This window comes from Eumetopias jubatus, unplaced genomic scaffold (genome assembly GCF_037043125.1).
Source record: "Eumetopias jubatus isolate StellerSeaLion01/CBP00866 unplaced genomic scaffold, mEumJub1_p1.0 scaffold_10, whole genome shotgun sequence".
In the NCBI taxonomy this organism is placed as follows: domain Eukaryota; kingdom Metazoa; phylum Chordata; class Mammalia; order Carnivora; family Otariidae; genus Eumetopias; species Eumetopias jubatus.
The window spans coordinates 77,684,533-77,710,166 of record NW_028274816.1 but is presented as its reverse complement, the minus strand read 5'-3'; the positions used below and the strand labels follow the sequence as shown (position 1 = coordinate 77,710,166).

Below are 25,634 nucleotides of genomic sequence, written 5' to 3'. Positions count from 1 at the left end.
TGCAGATCAAGGGCTGGATTTCAGCCTTCACTCCCCGCTTCAGCCAGGGCCCTTGTGCAGTGAGCAACCTCCACAACCATAGGTGGTGGTGCTAGGGGCAGGGCTTAGCACGATGCATGTCACCCCACCTCTGTACTGCCTTGTCCCCAGGGCCTGAAGGCCAACATGACACGTCTTTACCAACTGATGACGGAAGCACAGTTTTCCCGCTGCTCCAAACCTGCCAAGTATAAGAAGCTGCTGTTTGCACTCTGCTTCTTCCATTCTGTGTTGCTGGAACGCAAAAAGTTCCTGCAGCTTGGCTGGAACATTATCTATGGCTTCAATGACTCCGACTTTGAGGTTTGTACCAACGGGGGTCCGTCAGCCCAGCCCTCTCTCCTTACACCGCCTGCCCCCCCGTAGGCTCCCCTGTGGGAAGAGCCGCTGACAGGAAGCCCCGTGGGAAGACTTCCTGCCCTAACTGTGTGTGGGGGCTGGGCTGGGACCGTGCACAGGTGTCCGAGAACTTGCTGAGTCTCTATCTGGATGAGTACGAGGAGACACCGTGGGATGCACTCAAGTACCTCATTGCCGGCGTCAACTACGGTGGGCACGTCACGGACGACTGGGACCGGCGCCTGCTCACCACCTACATCAACGACTATTTCTGTGACCAGTCTCTGTCGACCCCCTTTTACCGGTGAGGGGGAGGGGGCACTGAACACGGGGCCAGAGGACACGGGCAGACCAGGGGGCAGGCCCGGGGGCAGTGGGAGTGTTTGAGGAGAGGCGAGGAGACTGGCAGGAGGCAGAGCCTGTGGGATCGGGAAAGGGAGAGGAGCAGGGAGCGGGATGAAGGGGCCACGCGTAGTGACCGGGGTCTCGGCCTGGCACTGAGGCCCCGGAGGCCTGCAGCGTGGTGATAATCACGCTGCGGGCCTCCAGGTTGTCGGTACTGGAGGCTTATTTCATCCCCAAAGATGGGAGCCTGGCCTCTTACAAGGAGCACATCAGCATGTTGCCCAGCATGGACCCCCCTGAGGCCTTTGGCCAGCACCCCAATGCGGATGTGGCCTCCCAGATCACTGAGGCACGAACTCTCTTTGAGACTCTGCTTTCCCTGCAACCCCAGATTACACCCACCAGGGCTGGAGGCCAGAGCCGGGAAGAGAAGGTAAGAGCAGGCCGACGGCTGGGGGAGGGCCCGCAAGGAGGCAGAGAGGCCGCCGCTCAGAGCTCCCGCCGCGCCAGGTCCTCGAGTTGGCCGCTGACGTGAAACAGAAGATCCCTGAAATGATCGACTATGAGGGGACCCGAAAACTGCTGGCCATGGACCCCTCCCCCCTCAACGTGGTCCTTCTGCAGGAGATCCAGAGATACAACAAGCTTATGGAGACCATCCTGTAAGATGGAGAGGAGCTGTGTGTCTCGTGGGGAGGGGCAAGAGGAAAGGGCTCCCCCCCACCTCCCCTGCCCCCCAGGGAGGGCTCTGCCAGGCCCCTCCCATCTCTAAGCTCCCACCTTACCCGGCTCAGGTCCTCACTGACAGACCTCGAAAAAGGCATTCAGGGCCTCATCGTCATGTCTACGAGCCTGGAAGAGATTTTCAATTGCATCTTCGATGCCCACGTCCCTCCACTCTGGGGAAAGGCAAGCTCGCATCGCTCTTGAACCCCTGTGCCCTCCATCTCCTGGTTCTGGGAGGCATATGGCAAAATGCAGTGAGCCTGGGCTTTGGAGCCAGATAGATTCCAGGCAGAGATCTGGCTCTGCTATTCACAGACTGGCTTTGCACCTATTAACCTGGGAACTTAGGGCAAGTTCCTGACCGCCGCCAAGGACGTTTCAAGGATTCTCAGTGCTGTGCGCAACTCTTAGTGGGTGCTTCATTAATGGTAACTGGTTGATATTGCTGTCGCTCTGGTGGTTAAATAGTTGTCGTTTCATGCTTCTTTCCTGGGAGCTGGCTTTCGGAGAGCTTGGCCCAACTGCAGCCGGGGAACGGGCCGACACCACAGAGATGCTTCCCACGTCTGCTCCGGGGGCTCAAAATCGAGATTTGAATGCGTGAATCAATGAGTGCATAAACACAGCCCGCCTCCTCCTGCTCCAGGCTTATCCCTCACAAAAGCCACTGGCTTCGTGGACCCGGGACTTGGCCATGCGCGTGGAACAGTTTGAGCTGTGGGCCAGCCGTGCCCGGCCTCCTGTGATCTTCTGGCTGTCCGGCTTCACGTTTCCCACCGGCTTCCTCACTGCTGTGCTGCAGTCCTCTGCTCGCCAAAACAACGTGAGTGCTGGGGGGCATGGGTGTGCTCTCCTCTTTAGGGGTCCTCCCTGACACTCCCCTTGAACCCCCAGATTCCAGTGGACAACCTCTCTTGGGAGTTCATTGTTTCCACCGTGGACGACAGCAACCTAGTGTATCCACCCAAGGTGGGAGCAGAGGCGGGTCTGGTGGGGGAAGGGGAGGTCAGGGGTGCTGGCAGCGGCAGGTCTCGACGTCCCCCCCCCCCCCAACCTGCCCCCGTGTCTTCCCAGGACGGCGTCTGGGTCCGTGGCCTGTACCTGGAGGGCGCCGGCTGGGACAGGAAGAACTCCTGCTTGGTGGAGGCAGAGCCCATGCAGCTTGTCTGCCTCATGCCCACGATCCACTTCAGGCCTACAGAAAGTCGCAAGAAGAGCGCCAAGGGTGGGCTGGCCCCCTCCGCCCTGCCGTGCCCATCCTTAGTTTGGATCCTCACCCATGCCGGGCTCCACGCGTCCCCCACACCGGCTCCTGCGCTGCTCTCCCAGAGGCTCCCGGCCCTGACTCCTCCTCTCCTTCCCCCAGGCATGTACTCCTGCCCCTGCTATTACTACCCCGACCGCGCCGGCAGCGCAGACCGAGCCTCCTTTGTCATCAGCATCGACCTCCGGTCCGGGACCATGACCCCCGATCACTGGATCAAGAGGGGCACTGCTCTACTCATGAGCCTGGACAACTGAGAAGGCCGCTTGAGGGAGGGTCGGGCACTCTAGGGACCGAGGCTGGACTTAACTGGGGCCACATAACGGGGGCCTGGAGACAGCTGGGTGTGCTAGCCATAAAGGTGCAAGAATTGTATTGGAACTCCGAGCAATAAAACACCCTCAACCGTAAGCCCTGACTGAGCCTCTCTACCGGGTGCTGGGGGTCTGGGGAAGTGGGAGGCGGGGAGAGGAACGGGGCGTGGCTTTGAACGAGAGGCAGGGCGGGTGGGACCTAAAACGGGAGAGGCTAAATTTCGGGGCTGGACCTGAGCGGGTGGGGCGGGGCTTACTTTGGAAAGGCGCGTGATCCGAATGGAATAAGGGTTCGTCAGGCAGGGATCCGGGCTGGACCCGGTACGTTGTACCCCGCACCCGGCACCCCGCACCCGGCATCCTAAACTCGGCACCTGCGCTGAGGAGTGGGACCGGCAGAAGGCGGGGCGGGGCCCGAGAGAGGGACTCTCGGCGCGAGGAGGGGCGGGACCATGGGGAAGGGGGCGGGGCTGGGGCGCAGGGGGGGCGGTGTTTGTGTTGGAAAATCCAACTGCGCCACGGGGCGGAGCGGCCCCCCCGGCCCTGGCCTGGGAGAGGGGGGGCCCGCTCGACCCCCTGGGAGACCTTGGGAGCCTGAGCACCTGGGACACCCCAGAACCAGGTAACGGGGAGCTGCGAGGGCGTCTGAAAGAGGGAAAGCCATCTCCGCGCAGGGGGGCGGGACGCCTGAGTCTCCGGACCGGTAGACCTGGGGATGGACGTCTGGGTCTCGGCAAAGGCCCTGGAAAGAGGACTGGGGCGCAGGACGCCAGGGTTCCCTAGAAGAGTGCGGGGCGGGGTGGGGTGGGGGAAGAGCGGGGAGGCAGAAGGCTTGGGGGTTCGGATGTCAAGAGGGGCCTGAAAGGGCTCCCAGTCCTCCTTGGGCTGGGATTCCCCTCCCCGACCCGGGGGCGGGGCGGAGCGCGGCGGCCCCTGACAGAAGGGCAGGACTGAAGGTCAGAGTCCGCGGCTGGGCCAGTGCGCCGGCCCCCTGAGGTCGGCTTGGCCGGGCAGGCGAGGGTCTCCGGGCCCGGGGGCCACTTCGGCTGTCCCTCCAGTTGTCCGCACGGTGAGGTGTGTCGCCTCCGCCTGGCCCCTCACGCCGGGAGCGCCGGCAGCCAGCCTCCCCGCGGCAGCCTTCTCCTCCCGTGCACTCCGCCGCACCCCGCTAGCCCGTCCATCCCTGCTCCGACCCCACTCGGCCGCTCGTCGCCCTCGCCCGGCCGGGGCCCGGCTCCGTGCGGACCTTCCCAGCGCAGCCACGAGATGGCGAGGGCGAGACGCGCAGCCCGAGCCGCGGGAGCCGGGTGGGCGCTGTGGCCGGGAGGGCGGCCGAAGCCCCCCCCCATCCCCGCCCGGCCCGAGAGAAAGGTGGGCCGAGGTGCGCGTTTGACTTCCCGTCATCTTGGCCCCTCACAGGAAATTGTGGGCGGGAGGGCGAAGGGCAGAGGCTGGGGAGGGGGCTGGGATTCAGGCTCCGCCTCCCCGCGCCGGGGTAAATAGTGGGGAGGGGGGCACGCGGCTTGGTTACTAAGCAACGCAGATTCGCTTCCTGTCTGCGGCGGCTGGTGGCTGTGACCTGGGGACGGGCTGGAGGGGGGGGAAGGGGGTGTGGCGAGTGGGGGGCGGGGCGACCGCGGGGAAGGTCGAGGGCAGGACGCCTTGCTCCCCGGGACCCGGAGAGCCCGGGAAAGACGGAGGGGAGGCGGCGAGCGGCGCTGCCGCAGAGGAGGGCGCGGCGGTCGTCGGGACCCGGGCGAGCCCTCCCGGGGGTTGCTTGCCCCGTTGCCGGAGTAACTGGAGAGCCGGACTCGGGAGCCGGATTCCCGAACTCTCGCGTCCGGCCAATCCGCTCCGGCGGACGTCCCTGACATCAGGGCCCTGGCAGCCAATGTGGAGGAGGCCTCACCGAGCGACAGGAAGGGGGAGACGGGAGGGGGAGAGGGGAGGAAGGGAGGGGGAAGCTGCTCGGGACCCGCACGTGCACTCCCACACGCTCGCGCCCACCCTCCTCCCTCCTCCGCACGCGCCCGGGTGCCCCCCTGCGCCTGCGCGGCGAGTCGGCGCTCGCCGCACACGGTGCCCCCCCCCCCCATTTGAGTCTGTGTTTGCAAACTAGTCCCGGGCTGCGCTCCTCAGCCCCTGGGGACCCAGGCGTCTGGACGCGCCCGTCCTCTTTCGCTGGGTCTCGAACCAATACTGCCCAGCCTTGCGTGGGAGGGGCCGGCTACCTGTTTCCCACCGACCCCCCAGCTGCCGCTCCGCTCTCCCAGGTGGGCTGGGCGGAGCTGTGGTTTCCGGCCCCTTATGCTCCGCCGCCGCCTTCCCGGGCTCTGGCTTAGGTTGCCTCCCCAAGGGGAACGGAACGGGTGTCAGCGCCCCTTCCCGAGGCCTCAGTCGCTCGGGCTCGGCTGCTGTAGGTGGCGGGGGAGGGCGCTGCGGGGAAGCCCCGGACGGCCCAGGTGACTCTTGCCGGGCCCTGACGCCCCTTCTTCGCGTGAATTCCTCCTCTTTGATGGCACACCCAAATCCTTCCCATCCCTAACGTGTCTTCCCCACTCGCCCTCGTGCTCTCTGCACGTCTCTGGGCTCCCTTCGGGCCGTCTGTCCCGGTCTCCACTCGTCCTTCTCGGCTTCTCCCGGTTATATAACTCTTCCTCTCGCCGTGTCCTGGTTTCAACTCCACAGACTCCGCCCTGGAGCAGCGCGGGGAGGGGCAGGAGAGTTGGGGACCCAGACAGGTTCCGGCTGGCGGCCGGCCGGGCCACGGGGGATCCCGCGGATGGGAGACGGAGCCCCGCGGGACCCGGTGCCCCCGTCCCCCACCCTCCGCCCCCCACCCGAGATCTCTCCCGGGAGAGCGAAGGCACAGTATCTGCGAGAGGCGTGTCGGGACTCCGTCAGAAATGTGGGTTGGGAGGTCAGGGCTGGAGGCGGGGAGGAGGAGCCTTAGGAAGCCCGAGCCCCGGGGACTGGAGCCGCATTGGGGGGTAGAAGAGATAAAGGCAAGCCGCCCGGGTTCCTTCCCTCGCCTCCTTTTTGGGTTCCCAGAATTCCTAAGGCTATTTCCCAGGAAGCTTAGCCAAAGGTCCCTTTCCGCCCCTAGGGGTCAAAGGTCTGTGTTAGAGGTGGCCTGGGATGATGTCACCAGTGCACGTGCCCTGGGACGGTTGCCAGGCCGGAGGCCTCCTCCCCTTTCCATCCCGGCCCCCCCCCGCCCCCCACCAACCTCTGCCCGAGTCCAGTTCCAACCCCGTGCCATCTTTTCCCCCTCTCACTTCCCTTGGCCTTAGCAGCCTGCAGGTGGGAAACCCTGGCCTGGAGTTTTGTGAGGGGGAGGGGCCCGGGTGTGGTGTGGCCCAAAGACTTTGCCCCTTTTCTGGGCTACGGGAACCCTGGGGCTCTTTGCCCCAGATTGGTACGGAGAGCTTTCCTTCCCAGCCCCCTCCTCCCCTTGAAAGAGCCTCCCAGCCGTCTTTCTACTTTCCCACCTGCTGCATCGCCAAGTGTCCTATTGCCCCTCTCCCCATTTTGAGTTGAAGTGGGAGTGGTTGCAAGAGAGCTACTCTTAGGAGAGGTGTGTGTGCTGTGGGAGGGGTCGCTGCACAGCAGCTCACCTCTGATCTTAATCAGTGACGCCCCAACAGGGAGGAAAAGGGTCAGGAAACAGTATTAGACTGCAAAGTCAGGGTCTTTATTCTGTGTGGGTGGGTGGATCACTTTCCTGAGGGAGGAGGGCTCCGTTGATACCTGCGAGTGCCTTTCCCTATTGAGTTAAGTCCTGGGGTTTGCTTATGATAGTGGAAGCAATTCGTTTTTCTTGTAACGCACTTTAGAGCTCGGGCTGTCCGATCAGACCTGGATTCCATTCCCAGCTCTGCCACTTAGTGGCTGTAGGGACTTGGAAAGGTCACCACCTCCCAGAGCCTCAGTCTTAATCTGGAAAATTTAAATATCAATACATACCTTCTAGGCTGGGGGGGGGGATGAGATAACTTATGCAAAGCACTTAGCACAGTGCCTGGCACAGAATAAAATACTGAACGAATGAATGCTTGTTATGAAATGCTCATTCTGGTTAAATTGTGATAGTTATTTTATTTTACGATGGTAGTTGTTCTACCGGCTTCAGCCTGGCCGGGACCTCAGGAGTTGGTTAGGGAGGAGTGGAGAGTTGGTGTTAATTTGGCCGGTGGGAGGGAGGGGGCTAGGGATTCGCTTCCACTGAGCTGTGCACTTTATTTGATGAGGGTTTCAGTCAGATTTGTATTGCTTTCTTTAGGATTATTTTTCCCCCCTCTTGGACAAGAAATAGCTCAGATTATTCCTCTGGCCGTGAAAATAAAATAATTGCATTGTGGTTCTTGATTTTTAAGCCAGACCCCAGTCCCTTCCCATGTTGTTCTCTGGAGCCTTTCAATTTAGCAAAGGGACTCCACAGTTTTCTTTGCAGGGACCAGGCTCGGCTGAGGGGTGTGTAAAAGGTTGGGTGGGTGGGTGGAGAGAGACTAGTGCTGGGGGCTGGGGGGGGGCGGCGGGTAGTTAAAGGAAGAGACCGGAAGGGAGGAGGAGGGAGCCTGCTGGTGGGGAGGGAGGGAGGGGAGGAGGAGGTGGAGGAGGAGGAGGAGGAGGAGGAGGAGGAGGAGGAGGAGGAGGAGGAGGAGGAGGAGGAGGGAGGGGGTTGGGGAGAGCCTGCTACAGTTCTTTGTTTGACTCCGGGACTCAGGGACGGGGAGGAGGAGGGAGGGAGGCAGAGGCTGCAAGCGCCGGGGCAGGCCCAGGAGGCAGAGGAGGGACCGTCTCCCCCGCCCCCCCCAGCCCCCACTCCCCCCCCCGCTGCTCCCCCCCTCCCTGCCCGGACTCCGGGGGCACCGCCGGGGGACAGACACCCAGCAGGTAACCCCGGCCTGGCTCGCCCTCCCTTCTCGGATTTTCCTCCACACCCTCCCGGGTGACCCCTTTCCCCGATTCTGTCTCCCCGGTTTTCCCCCCGGCCTTGCCTCCTTTCCCTGGCCCTCCTTTGCTCCATCTCCCCCACTTGGGCTTGTCGCCTGCTGGCCGCGCCGCTGTCTCGTGCAGCCCGACTCCCTTCCCCTCGCCCGACAGCCTCTGCGCCCCAGGTCTGCCGGCGGCACCTTTCGGGGCTCTGTCTTCGCTGCTTCTCTGGGCTTTGCTTTCCTTCCGACCTGTCCCCTGGGGCTCTGAGTAAGGAGGCAGTCCCTGTCCTTTTCTCGCTCCCCCTGTTCCCCGCCCCCCCCAACTCTGGCCCCCTTTCTCCTTCTAGCAGTCTCTACCGGTGGGGAGAGAACCGGAATTTGGGGGGCCCTCTGGAGGGGCAAGGGGCTCTATGTCGCTGGGGAAAGGGGCTGTGTGTGCGGGGTGGGGGTGGGGGCAGCTGGAGACCCGGCTGCCTCTCTGTTGTCCCTTTAAATGGCCCTCACATTTCTGGGGACTCTTGGGGGGGAGGTGGCAAGCCGCCTGCCTGGGGGGCAGGGCCCTTGGTTTGTCCACACAATCAGGGGTGGTAATGATTTAAAGGGACAGCCTCGGTGTGGCTGCTGCTGCCACCCCGGGCCGGCGGGAGGGGGAGCCGGCAGGCCGAGTCTGGGGAGGCTTGGCTGGTGAGCAGGGCATTTGAGGCTGAATCTGTCTGAGGCCTGCCAGGTCTAGGATGGTGCTGCGGCTGGGACCTGCAAGGAGGGGTGACAGCTTGCGGGGGAAGGGAGGCACTCAGCCTGGGCCTTCTCCTGGGCCCCACCTTTGGGTGCTTGGTCTCCTTGGCCAAGAGTCCTTGAGTCCAAACTCTGGAGTCTGTGGGCCATCAGGTGGGGACAGCCGGTGGGTCTGCAGGTCAGCAGCTTGGCCTGGGCACATTGGAGCTGGCCCTTCAGCTTCCCCTTTTGTTGTTTGGCTCTGTGCACAAGAAAGCCCCAGCCCCTCCCCCAGCTCCCCCTTCCCGTCCACATGCCCCCCCCCCCCCAACACACACACACCCACCCCAGCTGTTGGACAGATGAATTACAGCCTCCGGCTTGGGGCCAGGGCTGGTGAGGGATTAAAGCTCTGGGGCTGGCCCTTTAAATGGCTGTTGGCCCCTCCCCCACTCTGGTGTCCAGACACCCCATACACACCCTTGTGACCCCCTTGGCTGCCCCTCACTCCTTCTTTGGTGTGTCCTGAGGCCTGCCACTCCCCTCTCTCTAGGCTAGACCTTCCACAACACAACCAGAAACACACACACACACCCCTCTCACACTCACTCGTCCCACATTCTCCGCAGCCCTGTCCTGGAAGGTTCCTTCTGCAGCAGCAGAACTTTGCCTGCCTGGCCTCCCCAGCCTGCTGCTGGCCACTACCTGGAGCACCAAGGGGCCCTGCCTGGGTCAGGAGTAGCGCCTCCCTTGGGGCTGTGTCGTCAGTGGCCCAGGCGGCTTGCAGCACGTTGCATCATGGAGGCTGGGGGCTGGAGGCCTGAGTCTCTGGGGCAGGGGGGAAGGATGTGGGCGGGAAGGCCAGGGAACGGAGAGACTAGCCTGGGAGCCCAAGTGTCTAGGACCGTAAGGGCCGACTAGTGTCACTAAGGAAGCAGAAACCACAGGTCCCTGAGGAGTGAGTCTGAGGAGAGGGCAAGAGTTAGGTCTGACCCTAGATGGACACCTGATTCTTGACCCTGGACTTCCGTTAAAAGACCTAGCTTTTTGTCTGTGACAGGAGGGAGGGAGTGGGCCTCTGTCACCTTCTTGGGCCACAGAGAGGAAGGAGGTGATGGAGAAACAGGATATGGCCTTGAGGGGTGGGATGGAAGGGAGGCTCGCAGCAGAGGCCACTTCCAGACCCAGGCCCAGAGTCAGTCCTTGTTCAGGAGGGAGGCTCCTCCCTGCTGGGCCCGTTCATCTAGTCTGGCCACCTGCGCTGCTCGCCAAGACCTGCCTGCGCCCGCCTGGGGGAAGGGGAGGGGGCAGAGTCCAGAGGGTGGGGTTGCCTGGTGTCTTGATAAGGTTAGGGAGGAGGCTGAGCTGAAGGCAGAGGATCTACAGGCCTGGGGCCAGGATTGAGGCGGACTTGGGTGCAGAGGTCAGGGGCAATAGGGGCTACTCTGGGACCAGGGACTCTCAAGAGGAGGGTTCAGTCAGAAGAGGGATCGTGGATTGGGTGTCCACCATGGACCTACACAGGTGCCATCGCGTGCACCTCTTTTACCCTCTGCTCCGGGCTGCTTCCTAAAGGGAAAGGCGGGAGGACCACTTTGGGGATGGCTTTTTCCGGTTGCCATGGAAACAGGTTCTCCCATCCCATCTGACCACCAGAGCCTGGTTTCTCCTCAATAAGAAGACAGGGAGCACGGGAAAATTTCTTCAGCCTGGGAGACCCCACTCATAACTGTTTTTTTTTTTTTTCCTTTTAGGTTCCCCCAGGCACCATGCCAGCCCCGTAGTACCACCCACCCCACCCACTGTGGTCTGCTGCACCCCACCGCTGGGGCACTGGTTCCAATGAGACAGGGCACATCAGATTCCATCTGGTAAGTCCTGCCCCCTGAGCAACACCTCCCCCCACCTGCGACAGTCCAACTCTGCACCACATGCTTGAAGAGTGGTACGATCTGGGTCATGCCCACTCCTCAGAATGGTCCAGTCCAACTCCGAGCATCCATACCCCCACCATGTGGTGCTTGAGTGGTTCAGCCTTCCTAGTTTATGGAGCTCCCCTCTGTTGCCTATGAATGGTTCGGCCCTGTACTTCAGCAGCCTCTCCACTACCACCAAAAAATCTTCTCCCCCCACCCCCCAGTGCTACAACTCAGTTGCTTATTGAATTGACTTGAGCTAGAGTTTGCAAGCTGCAAGGTAGAGGTGAGCTACCCTGGAGGGATTTTTCTTGGGGTGGGGTGCCCTAGGAGAGTTGTTGAACAGTCTGGTTTATGGATGGTGATTGGAAATTGATTCGGAGACGTAGTGGAGGCCCGTGCCACAACTGGCCTGCCGTTGCCATGGTAATCGTGGCAGCTCACCTTCCCTTCCAGATCCCTTTCTTTTCCGTTCTGTTCCCACTGCGCTATATAGCATTTGCCTGCCCCCCGACACCCTAAGTCTTACTCCTCTCCTCCTTGCCTCTCTCTTTCTGCCAGTTCTCTGCCTGATGCTCCGTAGGACAGAGCCTCCATCCCTCATTCTCTAGGAGAAAAGATGCTACCTAAGCCAGGGCCTTGAGTTCTCTGGGTGTCGCTCTTCTCCACTACTCACTGAATTTTAGAGTGGGACTGTTTTCGTCTCTGTGTCTCTATTTGGCAAGATGGTTTGCACATTGGGGTGCCTCAGTGGAATTGTGCTGAATGAATGTGTTAACTGAATGAGCTTTCTTGCCAAGAAAGCAATGGCTTCTGGAGATCTGCTACACAGTGTCCTACCCACACCTGCTCTAGAGGACGTGAGACATTTGGGATGGTAGAGATGCCTGGCGTGCAACCCTGGGGGCAGGCTGACCCAGGAGATGGCCTGTGAGGGTAAAACCAAGGGAGGGAGAATAGGACAGAGGCCTTCTAGAAGAGTGGAAATAATTGAGGCCCTGGGAAGAAGCCCAGCTCTTCCACTCTCTTGCAGAGTGGACTTGACCAAGTTACCTAACCTCTCAGAGCCTCAATTTCCTCATCTGTAAAATGGGGTAAAAAAACAAAAAGTACCTCCTATCTCAGGTTTGGGGGGGTGGTGGTGGGGGGAGTTTTAAAAAAATATATGTGAAGTGCTTAACACAGTGCCAGGCATGTAATAAGTATTCACTAAATGCTAGCAATTATCATCATAATGGGAGCCGCGGGGAGCTGTGAGGATAAGCAAGGACCTTGAGGAATTGGACAGAACTTGATTGAAGGCAGACAGACGCCCAAATATTTGACTCAAACAGAAGGATCACTGATCCAGCAAGCCGTCAGGATTCCGGGGAGCGAGGCGAGGAGTCAGCAGGTCAGCCTGCTCCAGTGTTTCCCAGGCTCTGTTCAGGAACATGAAGGCAAACACAGAAGGGCATGTGCAGAGACACACGTGATCACGCAAGTGATGCAGAGGCAGACCCAGACAAAAGACCGAGACAGGAGCCAGGCAGACACACAGACAGAGACAGCCCCTCAGAGTCCTGTAGACAGGCATAATGACAGGAACGCGTCCGACGCAGGCACTGAAGGAGACGAGATGAGCAGATATGCAGGTGCACACAGAGACAGACACCGGGACCCACACACAGCCGACCTTGTCAGACACACTGGCGGACACAGCGGTCCGGTCCGAGGCAGACACAGGGCTCGCAGTGACACATAGCGGGCCGGGGCCGGCACTGTCACTCCTCGGTGGGGGGCGGGGAGGGGCCAGCAGCGGGGGAAGGCTGGGGAAGGGAATCCCGAGCGGGCGGCCTGCCCGGGTGGCTGAGTCACCGCGGCGCCCCAGCCGGCGGCCCTCCCCTCCGCCTCCCCCCTCCCCCAGGTAAGAAGCGAGCCTGTAACCCCTCGCTTCCAGCGGGCAGAATGAGGCCTGGCGGGGGGCGGGATGCGGCGGGGTTCCGGCACCGGCCCCTCCTCGGCGCGCGTGTCGCGCGCGTCTGCCGACCGCCTGCTGGGAAAAGCCGTATCTGCGGGGTCTCGTCTGTGGCCGGCATGTGAGTCTGCGTGCGCACGGCTGGCCCCTTACCCTGCGTCCCGCGCGGCTCGAGCGCTGCGCGCGGAGAGGCTTCTCGGGCTCAAGCCGGGAGAGGGTTAAGTGGGTGTGATTGATGGAGTGGGTCTCTCTCGGGGCTCCGGGGGAGGGGGTCCGGTTAAAGTCCCGGAGTCCAGAGCCCGGATGGAAGGGGCGGAGCTGGGCTCAGCCGGGAGTGCCCGGATGGAGGGGGCGTGGCCTCGGCAGGAGGAGAATTAACCCTTTCTGGGCGGCTGGCCCCCGCGAGAGGCCTGTGGGGCGGGCGGGAGAGGCTGGGATGGAATATCTGCCCCAGAAGTATACTGTCCTCCCAGCCTGGCTGTGGCCGCGTGCGTCTTCCTCTCATCTGCCTTCGAGGAGTGTGCGGGTGTCTGTCATTGTGCCGGCCCGTGGTTGTCCTCTCCCCTCGGTTAGTGCGGACACCGGGAGTCGGGGAGGGCTATTCCTGCCCCAAAGCGAGAGTGGAGGTGAGAGTGGACCGCGAGCCGCCTGCCGGCGCCTGGGGAACAGGTGTGAGCGGGGCGTCGAGGCTGGCGGGCGCGGGGAGGGGCCGTCGTGGGGGAAGACGAGAGGGGAAATTCCGCGGGACCGGTGGTGAGCGGTGTGTGGGCTGAGTTGTGTCTGCTTCTGTGTGTCTGTGTGTGTTCAGGGAGGCGGGGACTGAGTCAGTGGGAATAGGGTAAGGTTTTCTGGGTGACTCACGCTCCCCCCCACACACACACCCGGAGCCTGAATCAGACCCCGAGGGAGGGCTTTGTACGGGAGGCGGATGGTGTGTAGGGGGGAGTCAGGCGCCTGGGTCCCGGGTGGGGACAGGGATCCGAGGTGGTTGGCGAGAGTGAGTGTGTGTTTAGTTCACAGGAAGTTTTTGTTCTCCAATGAGGGCTGCTGTATTCTGAGTGCCGGTGTGGGGGTTTGTGGACAGAGGTGGAAAGGGGCTGGAGCGACGGGGCTCAGTGCTTCAGGGAAAGCTGAGTCAGTTCCCCGTGGGAAAGGGGAAGTGGTGGAGGGGAAGTGTCATCATCGCACTAGGGGAAGCTGCATTTCCTGGTAACTGGCGGCGCCCTGGGCACCCCTTCGCAAGCGGGGATCTGTTCCTCTGATGCCCGGACCCCCGGTTCCCCCCGTCTTCCCATGCGTGGTCCGGGACTTGGGTGGGGGGAATCTGGCCGGGGCTACACCGGGCCGCCGTTAAACGCTCTACTCTTGCCAGGGCTTGGGAACTGAGAGAAAGTCTGTGTAGTGAGAAGAGAGAGTTCGGGTTAGAAACTCCGCCGGAACCGCGGAGAGGGTTCGCAGAGCCCAGGCGTGAGCCGCGCTCGGCGGGGAGTGGCGCGCCGGGACCTGTAGGGTCCAAGCGCGTGCATGTAAACAGACGACCTTGCCCTGCGGAGGGAGGACTGTTTTCACCAGAAACCCGCCTGCCCTTGCGGGCTGGGTGGAAATTTCCCCATAGCGCAGACTTCTCTCGGCGAAGGCGAACTTTCCAGCCGCCCCCAGCCCCTCGTCGCGCGCTCTCCCCCGGCTTCCTGCCCGGCGCTTGCTCCAGCTGGAGCGCTGGCCCCGCCCCCGCCGCTTTGTACTCTACGCTCGCCTCTCGCAGCTCTTTGTACTCTAGACTCTCAATGGACCGATCCCGGGAGCGGAGCCGGCTCCCTACCTGCGGGGACGTGGGGTAGGCGAGGAAGAGGCGCGGGGACGGGGATCCTGGGCTCAGAGAGGCGAGGGGGGAAGAACTGGGCCCAAAGGGAAGGTGCCCAGAAAGGGAGCGCGGCGCCCGTCGTGGGTCGAGGCAGCACAGACGGGAAGGGGCGGGGGGGGGGGGCGCTGAAGGAGGAAGTGAAACGGGTTCTGGGTTCTTTAAGGGAGTGGGCGGTGAGAGTGGGACAAGGGTGATGTCACCGCCTGTCGGGCCCCGCCCTCCTCCCTCCCGAAGGACCCCCCCCCTTACACTTACACACGCCGCTTCCGCTGCGCAAGTAGCCACGTCACGGGCAACCCCCGAAATCCCCCCTCCCTTGGGGGGCGGGGGCCACGTGGGCCGTGGGGAACCGCGTGGCCCCGACGGGGAAGGGCATAGAGGATACGGGAGCCACGCGAGAGGGGCCACTCGGGACCGCGGTGCGCGACTTCTCAGAAGTTGGGGGGATTGAAGGGAGATTTTGGTTTGGGGGGCCGGTTGGTATTGAAGATCTAGAGAGAGGCGGAGGAAGTGGAGGAGCTCAAGGAACTAGGTATGAGTCTGGGGGCTTGACCGTGCTTTGGGATGCGGTCCGGCGGCGCGGGCGGGTCTGGGTACCGGAGAAGTCGCCGTGACCCGCCGGCCCCCAGCAGTTCCAGGGGGCACTCGGGGTGGGAGGTGAAGTGAGGAAGGGGAGCGACGCCTTTGTCTGCGGGGTGCGTCCGGCTGCCGTCAGTCGGTCTCACGGCGGCGGGGCGGGGGGGCGCCTCGGGCGGTCCTGCCGGGACTACCGGTGGCTCTGTGGGTGCGTGGGACTTGAGGGTAGCGCCATCCCCCAGGCCGGCCCGAGCGTGCGACTCGCCGCCTTCACCCGCCAGGGTCCCGGGCCCCGCCCGCGCCGCCGGCCCGAGCGCCGGCTCCGAGATGGAGACCCTCGGTGGGAGCCACGGGGTCACACCGGGGTCACCCCAGGCCGAGCCCGTCTGACCGGCTCCGCCGCCCCTCCTCCCCCGGCCGCTGCCGGCCGGGCTCACCTCGCTCTCATTGGTCCCGGCCAGGCTGTTACTGAGGCGGAGACACGGGTGATGATTGGCTTTCTGGGGAGAGAGGAAGTGCTGTGATTGGCCAGATCTCAGGAGCTCGCCGACGCCGTGAGCGGACGCTCCCACGGAGGCCGGGTAAGCCGCCGCCGCGCTGCGCGTCCGCCCCAGTGGCTCCCGAGCGCGAGCTGCCGGCCCGCTCCCTGCCGCGCGTCCCGGCGCCTCGCCGCCCTCCTGGGCCTCCCCTCAGGGAAAGCCGGGGCTGGGCGCCCAGTGCAGATGACCGCCCGGCCCAGCCCCTGGGCCTCAGCTGTGTGCTGGCCAGCTCCCCTCACTCCTTCTCCTCCCCTCTGTAGAGTTGGCTGTGAAGGGCCCTGGGTGGCCGTCTGGGGGCAGTGGGCACTCCTGTCAGAGCGGCTGGAGCGGGACCGTCGCCCCAGAGAGCTGGGGCAGGGGGCCGTGCCCGATCTCCAGGGCTCCTGGGGCCACTGCTGACCTGGTAAGGGAAAGACCGGGGCCGGGCTGGCGGTGTGCACACTGCTGGCTCCGGCTGCGCCCCCACTGAGACCGTAATCTCTTCTCCCTGGCTCAGGCTGGATGCATCGGGCAGTGGACCCTCCAGGGGCCCGCGCTGCACGGGAAGCCTTTGCCCTTGGGGGCTTGAGCTGTGCTGGGGCCTGGAGCTCCTGCCCGCCCCATCCCCCTCCTCGTAGCGCATGGCTGCCTGGAGGCAGGTGAGAACTTGGGGCCTCTCTCTCTGTCTCCAGGCAACCCTCTTCCCATTCCTTCGACTCCCTCAATCTCTGTGTCACTTTCTGGGTTTCTGCCATTCTGTGGACCTCAGCGCAGTCCTTGGCTGCTCTTTCTCAGCCTCTCAGTCCCCTCCTTCCTAGGTAGGGATAGGACTGCTTAAATTGCTCTATGTTAACAGACCTCTTCTCTCTCTAGGTGCTCTGCCAGCATCGGGCAGCCCCCACTCTCTGCTCCCCTGCCCCCTTCACATGGCAGTAGCTCTGGGCACCCTAACAAACCGTATTATGCTCCAGGGTGAGTAAGGATTCAAAGGTGCTGAGGGTGGGAGGTAAGTCTCGGGCCTGGGAAGAGGTCCCCCAAGCCTGACCCTCGACCCCCGCAACCCCTTCTGCTCTGTAGGACCCCCACCCCGAGACCCCTCCATGGGAAGCTGGAATCCCTGCATGGCTGTGTGCAGGCATTGCTCCGAGAGCCGGCCCAGCCAGGGCTGTGGGAGCAGCTCGGGCAGCTGTACGAGTCGGAGCATGACAGTGAGGAGGCCATTCGCTGCTACCACAGCGCCCTTCGATACGGAGGAAGCTTGGCTGAGTTGGGACCCCGCATCGGGCGACTACAGCAGGTGGGATGAAGCAGGCCCTGGGGGCCCAGGATTGTGCCTCCTGGCTCAGTACCCTCATCTTAATGTCTGCTTCTGCCCCCAGGCCCAGTTCTGGAACTTTCATGCCGGCTCCTGCCAGCACCGAGCCAAGGTCCTGCCCCCCCTGGAGCAAGTGTGGAACTTGCTGCACCTCGAGGTGAGACCGGGGAGACCGGGGCCGGCTGGGCTGGGGAGGCTAGCCCAGGCCAGCTCCGCAGCTGTGTCATTCCCTCTCCCCTTTTTGTCTTCAGCACAAGCGGAACTACGGGGCCAAGCGGGGAGGTCCCCCAGTGAAGCGAGCCGCTGAACCCCCAGTGGTCCAGCCTGTGCCTCCGGCCGCGCTGTCGGGCCCCTCGGGGGATGAGGGCATGAGCCCTGGAGGCAAGCGCAGGAGAGGGTGCAGCTCTGAGCAGGTATGGTTGCTTGTGGGCAGGCACGCAGCCCGAGGGCAGGACTGGGGCACAGAGCCGGGTCTCACACTGTCTTTCCTCCTAGACCGGCCTTCCTCCAGGGCTGCCGCTGCCTCCACCCCCACTGCCGCCGCCGCCGCCCCCGCCGCCGCCCCCGCCGCCGCCCCCACCCCTGCCCGGCCTAGCCACCAGCCCTCCATTTCAGCTGAGCAAGCCAGGGCTGTGGAGTACCCTGCATGGAGATGTCTGGGGCCCCGAGCGCAAGGGTTCGGCACCCCCGGAGCGCCAGGTGAGCTCCTGTCCGTTGCCCCTGCCGTCCGGGTGCGAGGCCGCGGCCTCCGGCGTCCCCGACTCGCGGCCCTCCCGCATCCCTGCGGCCCTCCCGTGTCCCCGACTTGTGGCCCTCCCACGTCCCTGTGGCCTTCCCCCGTCCCCCACTCGCGGCCCCCTCCCATGTCCCTGCGGCCTTGCCGTGTCCCCGACTCCCGGGCCTCTCAGGTCCCTGACTTGCGGCCTCCTCTGCACAGGAGCAGCGGCACCCGCTGCCCCACCCGTATCCGCACCCAGCTCCGGCCTACACCGCGCACCCCCCTGGCCACCGGCTGGTCCCGGCCGCACCCCCAGGCCCCGGCCCCCGCCCTCCAGGAGCAGAGAGCCATGGCTGCCCGCCTGCCACCCGTCCCCCCGGAAGTGACCTTAGAGAGAGCAGAGTTCAGAGGTCGCGGATGGACTCCAGCGTTTCACCAGCAGCAACCACCGCCTGCGTGCCTTACGCCCCTTCCCGGCCCCCCGGCCTCCCCGGCACCACCACCAGCAGCAGTAGCAGCAGCAACACCGGTCTCCGGGGCGCAGAGCCGAGCCCAGGCATCGTGCGTGCCGGTGGTGGGCGGAGGGGGGTGGGCTGGGTAGGGGAGGGGGGGGCGCAGCAGTCCTCTCACCGGCCCGCCCCCCATCCTCCGCCTGCAGCCCGGCGCTGACCATTACCAAACTCCCGCGCTGGACGTCTCCTCTCACCAAGGCCGCCTGGGGCCCTCGGCACACAGCAGTCGGAAACCGTTCCTGGCGGCTCCCGCTGCCACTCCTCACCTGTCCCTGCCGCCCGGCCCGCCCTCACCTCCTCCACCGCCCTGTCCCCGCCTCCTGCGCCCCCCACCGCCCCCTGCCTGGCTGAAGGGCCCGGCCTGCCGGGCAGCCCGCGAGGACGGGGAGATCTTAGAGGAGCTCTTCTTGGGGGCTGAGGGACGCCCCCGCCCTCCCCCACCACCCCTCCCCCACCGCGAGGGCTTCTTGGGGCCTCCGGCTCCCCGCTTTTCTGTGGGCACTCAGGATTCGCACACCCCTCCCGCCCCCCCAGCCACCAGCAGCAGCAACCATGGCAGCCACAGCAGCAGCCCCCCGGGGCCTGTGTCCTTCCCCCCGCCTCCCTATCTGGCCAGAAGTTTGGACCCCCTTCCCCGGCCCCCCAGCCCCACTCTGAGCCCCCAGGACCCACCTCTTGCCTCCTTGACTCTTGCCCTGCCTCCAGCTCCTCCCTCCTCCTGCCACCAAAATACCTCAGGAAGCTTCAGGCGCCCGGAGAGCCCTCGGCCCAGGGTCTCCTTCCCAAAGACCCCCGAGGTGGGGCCGGGGCCGACCCCAGGCCCCCTGAATAAAGCCCCCCAGCCTGCGCCGCCCAGGGCTGGGGAGCTGCCTGCCCGAGGCCCGCGGCTCTTCGATTTTCCCCCTACCCCGCTGGAGGACCAGTTTGAGGAGCCAGCTGAATTCAAGATCCTCCCTGACGGGCTGGCCAACATCATGAAGATGCTGGACGAATCCATTCGCAAGGAGGAGGAGCAGCAACAACAGGGGGCAGGCGTGGGCCCCCCGCCCCCCCTGAAGGAGCCCTTCCCATCTCTGCAGCCTCCGTTCCCCAGTGACACAGCCCCGGCCGCCGCCACGGCCACGGCTGCCACCGCCGCCCAGGGAGAGGAGAAGAAGCCACCACCAGCCCTGCCGCCCCCGCCGCCTCTAGCAAAGTTCCCGCCACCGCCCCCGCCGCCCCCACCGCCGCTCCCCCCAGCAGCCAGTCCGGCCAGCCTGCTCAAATCCTTGGCCTCCGTGCTGGAGGGACAGAAGTACTGTTACCGGGGCACTGGAGTGGCTGTTGCCACCCGGCCCGGGCCCTTGGCCGCCACTCAGTATTCCCCCGGTCCCCCGTCAGGTGCTACCGCCCCGCCGCCCCCCTCAGCGGCCCCCAGCGCCCAGGGCTCCCCGCAGCCCTCCGCTTCCTCGTCATCTCAGTTCTCTACCTCAAGCGGGCCCTGGGCCCGGGAGCGCAGGGCGGGCGAAGAGCCAGCCCCGGGCCCCATGACCCCCGCCCCGCCGCCCCCACCCCTGCCTCTGCCCCCTGCTCGGTCTGAGTCTGAGGTGCTAGAAGAGATCAGTCGGGCTTGTGAGACCCTCGTGGAGCGGGTGGGCCGGAGCGCCACAGACCCGGCGGGCCCGGTGGACACGGCAGGCCTGGCGGACACGGCGGGCCTGGCGGACAGTGGGACCGAGCGACTGCTGCCTCCCGCCCAGGCCCGGGAGGAGAGTGGCGGGGCAGGGGCGGCAGCAGGACCAGGCAGCGGCAAGCGGCGGCAGAAGGAGCACCAGAAGGAGCACCGGCGGCACAGGCGGGCCTGTAAGGACAGCGTGGGTCGGCGGCCCCGAGAGGGCAGGGCAAAGACCAAGGCCAAGGCCCCCAAAGAAAAGAGCCGCCGGGTGCTGGGCAACCTGGACCTGCAGAGCGAGGAGATCCAGGGGCGCGAGAAGGCCCGGCCCGATCTTGGCGGGGCCTCCAAGGCCAAGCCACCCACCGCTCCGGCCCCCCCACCAGCTCCTGCGCCCTCTGCCCAGCCCACACCCCCCTCAGCTACCGGGCCTGGGAAGAAGGTCCGGGAGGAAGCGCCAGGGCCACCAGGTGTCAGCCGGGCTGACATGTTGAAGCTGCGCTCACTTAGTGAAGGGCCCCCCAAGGAGCTGAAGATCCGTCTTATCAAGGTAGAGAGTGGCGACAAGGAGACCTTTATTGCCTCTGAGGTGGAAGAGCGGAGGCTGCGCATGGCAGACCTCACCATCAGCCACTGCGCCGCTGACGTCGTGCGTGCCAGCAAGTAAGTCGGGGGCAGGCACCCCGGAGGCCTCCACCCTTCCCACCCCTCCCAGTCCCCCCGCTCTGTCACCCTGATACTCCTGCCCTTGCCTCTCTGCCCTCCCCACAGGAATGCCAAGGTGAAAGGGAAGTTTCGAGAGTCCTACCTTTCCCCAGCCCAGTCTGTGAAACCGAAGATCAACACTGAGGAGAAGCTGCCCCGCGAAAAACTCAACCCGCCCACCCCCAGCATCTATGTATGTGTGCCACCCCTACCATCGGCTTCTCAGACCCGCCTGGGGGCTGGCGGCGTTGCTCTGAGCCCGTGACGGGGCTTTCACCCCTCTCTCCTGCTCCTCCCGCAGCTGGAGAGCAAACGGGATGCCTTCTCGCCAGTGCTGCTGCAGTTCTGTACGGACCCTCGAAATCCCATCACCGTGATCCGGGGCCTGGCGGGCTCCCTGCGACTCAGTGAGTGTGGAGAGCAGGGGCGTGTGGGGAGGAGGCCTCTGAGGGCCCGCGTACTTGGAGACGCCGGGCAGTGGCTCTCACGAGCTCTCCTCAGTCATATGTGGGCCGTCTCTGAGGAGGGCTCTTGAGTGATGGGTCCACCGGTCTCGGGCTTTTCTCCCATCTGTGTGTCTCCGGCAGTGGGCAAAGGGGAAGTATCTCAGGACCTGGTTAGAATCACTTTGGCTTTTTTTGGTCGATTAGGGTGAGGGTACAGATTACACACAGCCTCAGCCAGCCCATGGTCTGGGGTTTTCCCTTTTCCAGCTCTTCATCGTGCAGAATTTCAGACAAGGGGACGTACGTAGGAAGGGAAACCACTTAGAAACATAAAACTCAACCATGTTTCCTCTATACCCAAGCATCCTCTGTCCCCACATAGCCTCCCTTCTCGCCACTGAGTTCTTTGAAGCACATTCTAGGCTTTCACATCACTAAATCTCCTTGGATCCGATGAACGCTTGTGGAAACTTCCATTCGTGCTGTGCACCTGTGGCCCCATGCGCACGCGAGGACGTTGATGGAGGGGCCCCGGCTCAGAGCAGCAGTGGGAGACGGGGTTGGGGGCGACCCTGCTTGACGGCCAGGCCCTGGGACCTTGCCAGCTGCCGGTGGGGCTGGGCTTGTCACCTCCCCCCCCCCGCCCCGGGCCGCCCCTGCGCCAGAGGATGAGGGAGTCACAAGGCCCTCACTCCCTGCCCTCTGCCCCTGCCCCGACGCCCTGCTCGGTCCTCCCTTGCAGACTTGGGCCTCTTCTCCACCAAGACGCTGGTGGAGGCGAGCGGCGAGCACGCGGTGGAGGTGCGCACGCAGGTGCAGCAGCCGTCGGACGAGAACTGGGATCTGACGGGCACGCGGCAGATCTGGCCCTGCGAGAGCTCCCGTTCCCACACCACCATTGCCAAGTATGCGCAGTACCAGGCTTCGTCCTTCCAGGAGTCCCTCCAGGTGAGAGGCGCGCCCCTGGGCAGGCGCAGGGGCTCGGGATCCGCTGTGTGTCCGGGGGGCGGGGAGAGGCGCGCTCCGCGGCGGGCGCTGACCCAGGCCTGCCCCCCCTCCCCCCCCCCCCCGCTGTGGCCAAGCAGGAGGAGAAGGAGAGCGAAGACGAGGAGTCCGAGGAGCCCGACAGCACCACAGGAACCCCTCCCACGTACGTCTTGTTTGGCCCTCCCCTTCCTGACTCCTTCCTTTCTTGGTGCCTCTCCACCAACCCGCGCTCTTTGCCTCGGCAGCAGCGCGCCGGACCCGAAGAACCATCACATCATCAAGTTTGGCACCAACATCGACCTGTCTGACGCCAAGAGGTCAGCGGGACCGGCGGGACGGGGCCGGAGCGCCACCGGGCGGGCAGAGTTGGGGGGGTGGGTAGCCTCTCACTTCTGTTGCACCCTCGCCGCCGCAGGTGGAAGCCCCAGCTGCAGGAGCTGCTGAAGCTGCCCGCCTTCATGCGGGTCACATCCACGGGCAACATGCTGAGCCACGTGGGCCACACCATCCTGGGCATGAACACGGTGCAGCTGTACATGAAGGTCCCCGGCAGCCGAACGCCAGGTGCGCTCCTGGACGGGGCGCGCGCGGGCGGGGGGGGGCGGGGCTGCCGCCGGCGCTCCTCCGCCAGCCAATGAAGGCGCGAGGGCGGGCCGGGCGCGGAGCGCGGCTCGGCTCCGGCCAGACACGCCGTTCTCTGTCTCCCCCTGCAGGCCATCAGGAGAACAACAACTTCTGCTCCGTCAACATCAACATTGGTCCTGGCGACTGCGAGTGGTTCGCGGTGCACGAGCACTACTGGGAGACCATCAGCGCCTTCTGCGACCGGTGCGCGCCGCCCTGGCGCCCCCCCATGCCCCTCCCCCGCAGGCCCGGCCCGGCCCCGGGTCCTCGGACTTCCCTCTGACCCTGTGGCCCCCCCGCAGGCACGGCGTGGACTACCTGACTGGTTCCTGGTGGCCAATCCTGGACGACCTCTATGCTTCCAATATCCCTGTGTACCGCTTCGTGCAGCGCCCCGGAGACCTCGTGTGGATTAACGCGGGCACCGTGCACTGGGTGCAGGCCACCGGCTGGTGCAACAACATCGCCTGGAACGTGGGGCCCCTCACCGGTGAGAGGGTGGGGCCCGCGGCGAGTGAGCCCAGCGGGTGGGGGGGCGCCGGGCGGGAGCGCAGCCCGCTGTGAGGGACGGGCCAGCCCCCATCTCCCCCCCCACCCCCCCGCCGCCGCCGTGGTCCGGGATGGCCGGGCATCCTCAGTGCCCCCCTCTGGCCCGCAGCCTATCAGTACCAGCTGGCCCTGGAACGATACGAGTGGAACGAGGTGAAGAACGTCAAATCCATTGTGCCCATGATTCACGTGTCCTGGAACGTGGCTCGCACGGTCAAAATCAGCGACCCGGACTTGTTCAAGATGATCAAGTGAGGGCCCCATTTGGGAAGCAGCCCATCTCCACCCGACCTGGCCCCGCTCTTGGGCTTCCTGTTTGATTCCGCCCGGTTTTCCACCTGCTTCTCTCCGCTTGCGGGCCCCCGCCCCCCCCTCCCCCGCCGGGGCCCCGCGCTGTTGGTGCGCTGGGGCGGCCGATAGGGGTTCCGCTCCCAGGCGCTTTCTTTTTCTCTGGTCCAAGTGGACAAAAGCCACATGAAATGTCAACTGTGACATGCCCAGGTCAGGGACTGTGACCCGGCCTGGAGCGGGGATGGGCCCTCCCCCCGCCCGGTCTCACCGGCCCCTCGCCCCACCGCGCGCAGGTTCTGCCTCCTGCAGTCCATGAAGCACTGCCAGGTGCAACGCGAGAGCCTAGTGCGCGCCGGCAAGAAGATCGCCTACCAGGGCCGGGTCAAGGACGAGCCCGCCTACTACTGCAACGAGTGCGACGTGAGTGGGCCCGCCTCCCGCCTGCCCCCCGCCCCCCCGTCCCCGGGACTGCCCTCCCGCTGACGGCCCCCTGCTCTGGGCCCCAGGTGGAGGTGTTCAACATCCTGTTCGTGACGAGCGAGAACGGCAGCCGCAACACGTACCTGGTGCACTGCGAGGCGTGCGCGCGGCGGCGCAGCGCCGGCCTGCAGGGCGTGGTGGTGCTGGAGCAGTACCGCACGGAGGAGCTGGCGCAGGCCTACGACGCCTTCACGCTGGTGAGGCCCGGGCGGGCGGGGGCGGTGGGGGGGGTGGGGGGGGTGGGGGGCGGGGCCCCCCGGGGCGCTCCCGCCGCTGAGCCCCGGCGCCCGCTTTCTCCCCGCAGGCCCCCGCCAGCACGTCGCGATGAGGCCGGACGCCCCGCCCGCCCGCCCGCAGGGCGCCGCGGGGCCACCAGCACACGCCTGGGCTGGACCTAGGTCCCGCCTCTGGCCGGGAAGGGGGTCGGGCCCAGCCCTTCCACCCCATTGGCAGCTCCCCTTCACTTAATTTATTAAAAAAAAAAATTTTTTTTAACAAATAAGAGGAAAAAAGGAAAAAAAATGGGAGACGGGGGAGGGGGCTGGCAGCCCCTCGCCCACCAGCGCCTCCCCTCACCGACTTTGGCCTTCTAGCAACAGACACAAGGACCAGGCTCCGGCGGCGGCGGGGGTCACATACGGGTTCCCTCACGCCTGCCAGCCGCCCGCCCGCCCGGCGCAGATGCACGCGGCTCGTGTATGTACATAGACGTTACGGCAGCCGAGGTTTTCATGAGATTCTTCTATGGGCTTTACCCCTCCCCCAGAACCTCCTTTTTTACTTCCAGCGCTAGCTGTGACCCCTGTACATGTCTCTGTTTCTTCACTTGGTTATGATTTGTATTTTCTGGGTTTTTTTTGTTTTGTTTTGTTTTTTGGTTTTTAATTTATAACAGGCCCACTCACCTCTATTTATTCATTTTTGGGAAAACCCGACCTCCCGCACCCCCCTCCCCCAAGCCATCCCGCCCGCCCCTCCGGGGACCGCCCCGCCGCCGGGCTCTCCCTGCGCCCCAGTGTGTGTCCGGGGCCGGCCCCGTCCGTCTCCGCCCGTCCGCCCGCGGCTCCAGCCGGGTTCTCATGGTGCTCAAACCCGCTCCCCTCCCCGACGTCCTGCACTTTCTCGGACCAGGCCCCCACTCCCGACCCGACCCCGACCCCGCCTGAGGGTGAGCGACTCCTGTACTGTAGGGGAAGAAGTGGGAACTGAAATGGTATTTTGTAAAAAAATAAAATAATAATAATAATAAATAAAAAAAATTTAAAGTTTTAAAGAAAGAACTATGAGGAAAAGGAACCCCGTCCTTCCCAGCCCCGGCCAATTTTAAAAACACGGACCTTCCCCTCACACCCCGCCCCCCCCACCGCCTCCCCTTTTCTTTTTAAGCGTGAACCAGCCCAGGGCCAGGGCCTCACTGGGGCAGGGACACCCCGGGATGAGTTTCTCTGGGGCTTTATTTTTGTTTCGTCGGTGGATTTTCTCTCCCACGCTGGGGCTGCGGAGGGCTGGGGGGTTTACAGCCCCGCCCCCTCGCACTGCACTGTCTCTCTGCCCCAGGGGCAGAGGGGTCTTCCCAACCCTACCCCTATTTTCGGTGATTTTTGTGTGAGAATATTAATATGAAAAATAAAATCAGAGAAAAACATCCGGCTTTGGTAACGTGCTGGTGCTCGCGGGGCGCGCGCGGGGAGGAGGGCTGCCCCGACTGCGCAGACCCCGGCGGGGCGAGCCCCTCCCCGAGGCGCCTGTGGAATGTCCAAGAGCGCTGGTCCGCTCCTCGGGGTGGGGGGGTGCCTAATCCTGGAGCCGCATTCCAGGATAAGGGGGGGGTGGGGAGAGGCTGGCCCGGG

General features: G+C 64.4%; 2 protein-coding genes across 4 annotated transcripts in view; both read left to right on the top strand.

Moving 5' to 3' along the window:
- Positions 1–3,124, top strand: part of DNAH2 (dynein axonemal heavy chain 2) — a 79,447-nt gene extending 76,323 nt beyond the window's left edge. For both annotated transcript variants that reach the window (XM_028125061.2, XM_088028000.1), the window contains 9 exons: positions 151–342; positions 498–682; positions 928–1,156; positions 1,234–1,385; positions 1,518–1,632; positions 2,096–2,272; positions 2,344–2,418; positions 2,524–2,674; positions 2,816–3,124. In XM_028125061.2, coding sequence (XP_027980862.2) covers positions 151–342; positions 498–682; positions 928–1,156; positions 1,234–1,385; positions 1,518–1,632; positions 2,096–2,272; positions 2,344–2,418; positions 2,524–2,674; positions 2,816–2,970 — 1,431 coding nt within the window. In that variant the 3' untranslated portion in view covers positions 2,971–3,124. The remainder of the gene's footprint in view (positions 1–150; positions 343–497; positions 683–927; positions 1,157–1,233; positions 1,386–1,517; positions 1,633–2,095; positions 2,273–2,343; positions 2,419–2,523; positions 2,675–2,815) is intronic.
- Positions 3,125–3,516: 392 nt separating this feature from the next.
- KDM6B (lysine demethylase 6B) lies at positions 3,517–25,429 on the top strand. Of its 2 annotated transcripts, none has more exons than XM_088027999.1 (24): positions 3,517–3,649; positions 10,433–10,549; positions 15,450–15,569; positions 15,788–15,930; positions 16,024–16,165; positions 16,380–16,478; positions 16,584–16,803; positions 16,886–16,978; positions 17,073–17,234; positions 17,317–17,520; positions 17,759–18,100; positions 18,198–20,365; positions 20,474–20,600; positions 20,709–20,814; positions 21,596–21,801; positions 21,939–22,003; positions 22,089–22,157; positions 22,256–22,404; positions 22,554–22,668; positions 22,767–22,954; positions 23,123–23,264; positions 23,598–23,724; positions 23,811–23,981; positions 24,089–25,429. In XM_088027999.1, the coding sequence occupies exons 5-24, from the start codon at positions 16,029–16,031 to the stop codon at positions 24,110–24,112; spliced, it is 4,914 nt and encodes a 1,637-aa protein (XP_087884125.1). In that variant the 5' UTR covers positions 3,517–3,649; positions 10,433–10,549; positions 15,450–15,569; positions 15,788–15,930; positions 16,024–16,028; the 3' UTR covers positions 24,113–25,429. The 2 variants fall into 2 exon arrangements, with proteins under 2 accessions (XP_087884125.1, XP_087884124.1); XM_088027998.1 differs by having other exon boundaries at positions 22,086–22,157.
- Positions 25,430–25,634: the final 205 nt, after the last annotated feature.

Coding starts and splice junctions, on each gene's coding strand:
- KDM6B (XM_088027998.1), top strand. CDS start 16,029: ATGCATCGGGCAGTGGACCCTCCAGGGGCCCGCGCTGCACGGGAAGCC. Junction 16,479..16,583: donor AAACCGTATTATGCTCCAGG/GTGAGTAAGGAT, acceptor TCTGCTCTGTAG/GACCCCCACCCCGAGACCCC. Junction 22,405..22,553: donor CCCCGGCAGCCGAACGCCAG/GTGCGCTCCTGG, acceptor CTCCCCCTGCAG/GCCATCAGGAGAACAACAAC.